Source organism: Dipteris shenzhenensis, chromosome 28 (assembly GCF_047967505.1).
Source record: "Dipteris shenzhenensis isolate YYH24624 ecotype China chromosome 28, Dip_SZ_1.0, whole genome shotgun sequence".
Lineage (NCBI taxonomy): Eukaryota > Viridiplantae > Streptophyta > Polypodiopsida > Gleicheniales > Dipteridaceae > Dipteris > Dipteris shenzhenensis.
The window spans coordinates 21126398-21133715 of NC_141623.1; the positions used below are offsets into that span (position 1 = coordinate 21126398).

The window sequence follows — 7318 nt, forward strand, 5'->3', positions numbered from 1 at the left end:
AGTCTATCACAAATGGATTTCATGAGTTTTTTCTTTTGCCTACCTCATCTTCCTTACTAGTAGTCCCTTAAGAGGGCTCCCCCAAGCCTACTAGGCAGCCCCACTAGTGGCAAAAAATAATGTCCCCGTGTTGATATTAATTCTAGAGTTTATTTTTTCATAGCATTGCACTACTAGCCAGGCTGAGCTATATAGAGGTTTGCTAGTTCAGCATTAAAATACCCAAACACTCTGCACTACTAGCCAGGCTGAGCTATATAGAGGTTTGCTAGTTCAGCATTAAAATACCCAAACACTCCGATTGGCTCACATCCTTCCATCCTCCATGCCATTTATTAAAACAGTTTGCAAAATCTGTGTCAAGCTTCATAAATGCCGTTTCCATCCTCCATGCAGTTTGCAAAATCTTTGTCAAGATTCATAAATGCTGTTTCAAACTTAGCAAACCTTTTGTGGGGACCCTGTGATGCAAGTTTAGCCTGAGCATTGCAATGCTGAACTTTGAGCCTTGTCAGGGGAAGTGCTTTAAGGGGCTGTTCCCACATTGCCTTGGTGTGTGCATCGGTGACCAACTCCCGTGGTTCATATACGGGAAGTAAATGGTGTCGCTTTGGGCTCTGGTGGCCATATGGATCCTTGGAGGCCCTGGCCCCACAGTTTGGGCACTTGGGAGCTCGCAGAAGTTAGCACATGTCATCTTGTGCTTTGCTCTCCTCTACTCGTTCCATGTGTCTACCTCCAACAGCTTTGCTCTGCTCTCGACCCATCTGATATGCTTTGCTCGTGTCACGTTTCCACGCCCAAAGGCTCTGCTCTGCTTTGACCACATCAATCGCGCGGCTTGGATGGTCGGTGGTCATTTCGCCACGCCTCGTTGCCTGGCCCTAAGAGAACCTCCCGCGCCAGCTAGCCAGTGGCGCCGGGAAGCCTCATTGGCAGAAAATTTTCACAACCCCATGGCTGGGAAATGCTCAGAGCTACAGTTTTCCTAGCAGTGGCACGGGCGATGGAGCCGGGTGGTGTGAAAGACCACGACCGCCGGCTGCCCATCTATCCTTTTTCTTTTGAAGTCTCATGGGCTCCGCGGGTGGTCTGAACCCAGTAGTCCAACACGACCTCAACCAAAGGAGCTCCCTCTCCATCCTTTTGTTCCCGCTCAGTTCGTCTCTACATAATGGCGACACAGATTCAACCGCGAGAAAACTATGTAGCCATAGCTTCTCTCAAGTGCTTGCATGGAGAGATCGACCCTCCCACTGCCTGCAGCGGCAAAGATTGGCAGCTCCTTTGCACAGGCTATCAACAGGAGACTGGATTTCCCCCTGGCTTCCTAAGGAAGGCAGGAAGGCAGTGGAGCGGTGGCGGAGGGGTGCTCGCTTTCGGGCACTGTCGTCCTTTAGTTTATTTGCACCGGTGGGCAAAAGGGTGGTGTCCTTACTTGCGTTGATCGAGGAAAAACGTTTTTTCCTAACGCCTCAATCACCTTCTCCATTAGTTTTCATTATGGGATCATACTTCGGAGATACCTCACGTATGGAAATGTGAACTGAATGATGTGCACAGATAAAGCGGTTGGCTACTTAGTCTGTTAACAGTGTTAACAGACAAACCCAAGACCTTCAGATTTCAGGCATATGATCACCGGGGGGGTTACTATGGATAAAAGGCTGGTAGAATGCAGGTTGTCTTAAAGACATTGAAGGAATCCAGGAGCAAGGGAATGCAGAGGGCCAGTGCATCCACGGGTCAGGCCTGGTTAAACACTGACAACCGTGGCTTTGTGGAGTGTGGAAAGGCCAGCTTTAGGTCCGCTATACAGGTGAATGCATCTATAGCGCAAGCACTCCGAGATAAGAGTGGTTGGGAGACGCTCAGTGTAGAAGAGGCAATCACTTCTTTGGAAGGGTGGCCCCAGCTACTTTCAGTTGAGAACCTTACATCCATCTTGCATAAATGCAGAGAGAAGGCAAATCGATCGTATATCAAGCGCTTGCATGCCTACTTGTGCAAAAGTGGGCTGGAAGATAATAGATTTCTTGGGAATTACCTTGTCCCCATGTTTGTGCAAGTTGGGAGCTTGTGGGATGCTCAACAGGTTTTTAATACATTGATCGATCGGAATGTGTATTCTTGGACTTCTCTCATCATGGGTTATATTGAATGTGGGGAATCAGAGCATGCCCTCAACCTGTACCAGAAAATGCAAGAGGATTCTGTACATCCTAGCAAGTATACGTTTGTTGCCCTACTGAAGGCTTGTGCTAGGCTGAAAGATGCAGAAAGAGGTCAAGAAATACATGCAGATATTGCCAGAAAGGGGTTGGAAAGGGATCTTTTTGTTGGCAGCACCTTGGTTGACATGTATGCCAAATGTGGCTCCCTTGCAGAAGCACGGGAAGCAATTGACAGGCTTACAATTCGAAATGTAGTCTCTTGGACTGCATTAATTGCAGGATATGCCGAGCATGGTCTTGGTGGGGAAGCACTGAACTGTTTCGAACAGATGCAATTGGAGGGTGTCATGCCAAATGCTGTCACATTTGTATGCAGCTTAAAAGCTTGTGGCAGCATAGGAGCCATAGACAAGGGTCAAGAAATACATGATGAGATTGCCAGAAAGGAGTTGGAAAGAGATCTTGTTGTTGGCAACACCTTGGTCGATATGTATGCCAAATGTGGCTTGCTTACAAAAGCGAAGGAAGTGTTTGGCAAGCTGCCAGCTCGAGATGTAGTCTCTTGGAACATTCTAATTGCAGGATATGTGGAGCATGGGCTTTGTGAGGAAGCTCTGAACTGTCTTCAACAGATGCAACTGGAGGGCATCTCTCCAAATGTTCTCACATTTGTTTGCAGCTTGAAAGCTTGTGGCAGCATAGGACTCGGAGACATGGGCCAAGAAATACATGCTGAGATCGCCAGAAAGGGGTTCGAAAAAGATGTCTTTGTTGGGAACACCTTGGTGGACATGTATGCCAAATGGGGCTTGCTTGCAAAAGCACAGGAAGTGTTCGACAAGCTTCCAAATCGAAATGAAGTCTCGTGGCATGCACTAATCTCAGGATATACGGAGCAGGGTCTTGGTGAGGAGGGGTTGAGCTGTTTAGAAGAGATGCAGCTGGAGGGTGTTACTCCAAATGCTTTCACACTTATTTGTAGCTTGAGAGCTTGTGGCAGCATAGGAGCCATAGACAAGGGCCGAGAAATACATGCTGAGATTGCCAGAAAGGGGTTGGAAAGAGACCTTTTTGTTGTCAATACCTTGGTGGATATGTATGCCAAATGTGGCTCAATTCCAAAAGCACGGGAATTGTTTGACAAGCTTTTAGTTCGAGATGAGGTATCATGGACTGTGCTAATTGCAGCATATGCCGAACATGGTCCAGGCGAGGAAGCGCTGAACTGTTTCAAGCAGATGCAGATTGAGGGCATCTTTCCAGATGCTTCCACACTTGTTTGCAGCTTGAAAGCTTGTGGTAGCATAAGAGCCACAGACATGGGTCGAGAAATACACGCTGAGATTGCCAGAAAGGGATTGGAAAGATGTATTTTTGTTGGCAATGCCTTAGTGGATATGTACGCGAAATGTGGCTGTCTTGCAGAAGCACGTGAAGTGTTTGACAAACTGCCATTTCAAGGTGTGGTCTCATGGACTGCCTTAATTGTGGGATATGCTGAAAATGGGCTTGGTGAGGAAGGGCTCAACTGTTATGGACAAATGCAACTGGAGGATGTGTCTCCAGATGCTGTCACATTTGCTTGCATTTTAACAGTTTGCGGCAGTGTAGGGGCCATTGACAAGGGCCGAGAAATACATGCTGAGATTGCCAGAAAGGGGCTGGAAAGTGATCTTTTGATTGGCAACACCTTGGTGGATATGTTTGCCAAATGTGGCTCCCTTGCAAAAGCACAGGAAGTGTTTGACAAGCTTCCAGTTCGAAATGAGGTGTCATGGAATGCACTAATCGCAGGGTATACTGAGCAGGGTCTGGGTGAGGAAGCGCGGGACCATCTTGAACTGATGCAACTCGATGATGTCTCTGCAAATGCTGTCACAATCGTCTGCAGCTTGAAAGCTTCTGGCAGCATAGGAACTATAGACAAAGGCCGAGAAATACATGCTGAGATTGCCAGAAAGGGGTTGGAGAAAGACATTTTTGTTGGCAACACCTTGGTGGATATGTATTCCAAATGTGGCTCCCTTGTGGAAGCTCGAGAAGTGTTTGACAAGCTTTTAGTTCGAGATGAGGTCTCATGGAATGCACTAATCTCAGGATATGCCCAGGTAGGAGAAAGTGAAATTGTTTTCCACATGGCTGAGAGAATGGAAGGAGAAGGCATAAGGCCAGACAGAGTCACATTCCTTGTTGTTCTTACAGTTTGTACTCACACAGGTCTAGTGGATGAGGGCCAGAAGTACTTCGAGGCTATGAGCAAAGACTACGGCATCACTCCAACTATCGAGCACCACACTTGCATGGTTGATCTACTTGGCCGTGCAGGTCGATTAGATGAGGCAGTCATGATGGCAAAGAAGATGCCTTTTCATCCTAATCTTATTGTGTGGTATACTGTCTTGGGTGCTTGTCGAAAGTGGGGCAATGTGGAGCTCGGAAGACTGGCCTTTGAACATGTAGTGCAATTGGATGAAAAGGATGCTGCAGCTTATGTCTTGATGTCTAACATCTTTGCAGATTTTCACATGCAGGAGGAAGAGAAGGTCGGGACAAAGGGAGTGAAAAAAATGGAAGGAGCCAGGATACAGTTGGACTGAGGTTGGTGGAATTGTGCAGTTATGTTCGCGGGGGGTACAAGACATTTGCAATGCAAGAATATGTATGTTCTTTTCCCAAAATAATTAAGGGTATGGCCCAGATATGCTTGGGACGTCACAAGACACATCCATTGATGGAAGTTATGTGGGCACAGTAAGAAGCTGGTTATTGCATGTGCCATTATCAATACATCAAGCACTGCACTTGGCATAGTGGAGCAAACATTGTTGTCAGAGAAGCAAACCACTTTAATGTCAAGGAAAGAATCGTGCTTATGGGACCATTTATATCATGCAATCATTACCATAAAGATTAGTAAACTAAAGTATTCTGAATATATAACGAGTTGATCACAAATGTCCCTTATGTTATGGTAATTCTTGTTCATTGGCTGGGGCACGGCAGGAGAGTGGGTGAAAGGTAGAGGGAGGATGTAAGGTAATGGTAGGGGGGATCATTTAGGGAGGATGTGCACTTTGATAGGGCAGTCCCCTCTAATCGTGCAGCCTCGGCGTCCGTGATGTGGCACGATTGAAGGGGCCTCGTAAAGATAACTTCATATGATATGTAACTTCATTATATGTACATTATGTTGGAGGATCGGGGGAGAAAGAAAGAAAGAAAGAAAGTCTATTAACGTCCACTGGAGACCAAAAGGTCTATGGGACAGCAAGAAACCCTCCAGTACATCTGCTTTAGGGAGAGCACATGGCAGCTCCCAAGGAATGCAAAAGCAACCCACATTATTTTAGAGTACCTACATAATAGTCTGAAACAGTAAACAGCTGTACATCAGTTTAAGTATGAGAGTCTTTTCGTTTTGATTTAAATTCTTTGATTAGAGCTACGCCTTCATGGTAAACTGCCCATTTTCCATCCTTTCTGGCAGGCTTGACTTCAGCTAATTCAGTTGCCTTATTCTTGAGTTGAGCCTATGTATGCTCCTTTGCTATCCATACTTTGGTACCCTTCAGCTTGTAAGATTGTCGAAGGAGCTTGATCCGCATATCTTTTGACTTAATTGTAAGGATTGCATGACCTTTATAGTGCATAATAGAAGTTGGCTTGGAGTCGTCATCATCTTGCTCATCATCATTCAATGTTGGGCAAGCTTGCTTTGATCTTTGTCAATATTTCACACATTGTGTCCTCTTTGTACCAATCTTCTGGGAGTCCCCCTATTCTAATCTTCAGCACATTATCACTTCTAGCTTCGTGTTCTTTAATCTCTGCTTGAATATCAGACTTGCTTTGGTGTCCACTTCCACAATCACTTCCTCCTTAGCAGTTTGTACTTCAATGTGAACAAGATCTTTGACTATAAAGACTAGTTGTGGGATAGGGGTGGGAATCCTTACAAGCCTCATCAATTACTGCTTGCTTACCAGGCCCTTCCAGAATGTGAAGTTGAGCCTTTACTTCTGCCAGTTCCAATCGTAGCTCTCTCACTGCCTGTTGCAGATAAAAAATTTGTTCCTATTGCGTAAGGATGGGATGTTTTGAGCATTCTTGTTGGTAATTCCGTGCATAAGGAGAGGGTGCAACTGTAGAGTACCGAATCCTGATGGAGGTTGAAGGAGTTGAGGGGGACTTGGAGGAAAGGGTAGGCCAATCCATAATTGGTTGTTTGTTGAGCCCCCTAGTTGAACCTAACCCCCGGTTTGGGTTGGGGATTTAGCCCAACATGGGGTTGGGGTTAGTGTGTTTGCTGTTGGCTGGGGTAACTACTGGCTGACGCGAAGGGCTAACGGTCGACGGGCTGTACGGATGGAGAAGTATGGACGGAGAGGTACGGACGGGGCTGTACGGACGGGAGGGGGAGAGAGAGAGAGAGAGAGAGAGAGAGAGAGAGAGAGAGAGAGCGGGTGAGGGGGCTAAGGCAGAGAGGCTGAGCGAAGGGGAGGTGGAGCGGGTGAGGGGTGGATGAGACGGAGAGGCTGAGCAGAGGGGCTAGCGGAAGAGGTTGAGGCGGAGAGGCTGAGCGGAGGGGCTAGCGAGAGAGGCTAAGGGCAGAGAGAGAGAATGGAGTACTTTGGTTGGGAAGACAGGTGTCATAAACACCCCTTCCTTGAAAATCAACACTTAGCCACAAACCAATCAAGCTTGTTGTAGACATATGAGTGTTAGGTTGAAGTATAATGGAGAACTGTTGCTGGAGCATGTATTTTTGCAATGGCTCGTACATATTTTTGTGCGCGTTTTGTATTTTTAGCTGCCCCTTTGGGGGCTGCTTTTTGTAATACAAAGGCATCTTGTCTTCACAAAAAAAAAAAAGTTAAGTGTGTTTTTTTTCAGTACATTGATTAAATGGGAGTATTTCCATGCCAAGTGAATATGGGACAAAAGGAAACCACCCAAGTGGCTAGAGAAGCCAAGGAGAAAATGCCTTTATTAATGGACAAGCCAATGACAACCAAGGTCGTAGCAACAAGGAATAGGTAGCGAATGAAGCTAAAGCATAAAAGGGGCTGAAACACTGATGGAAGTAGGAAAGGAAGTAGCAAGAAGGCAAACTAAGGAGGCGGACAAGGCAAAAGTGGAGAATT

General features: G+C 46.4%; 1 protein-coding gene across 1 annotated transcript; it reads left to right on the forward strand.

The window, feature by feature from the left end:
• The first annotated feature begins 776 nt into the window (after nt 1-776).
• LOC147883308 (pentatricopeptide repeat-containing protein At3g09040, mitochondrial-like) lies at nt 777-5515 on the forward strand. The gene has a single exon (XM_087399810.1). The coding sequence runs from the start codon at nt 1676-1678 to the stop codon at nt 4769-4771; it is 3096 nt and encodes a 1031-aa protein (XP_087255936.1). The 5' UTR covers nt 777-1675; the 3' UTR covers nt 4772-5515.
• Nucleotides 5516-7318: the final 1803 nt, after the last annotated feature.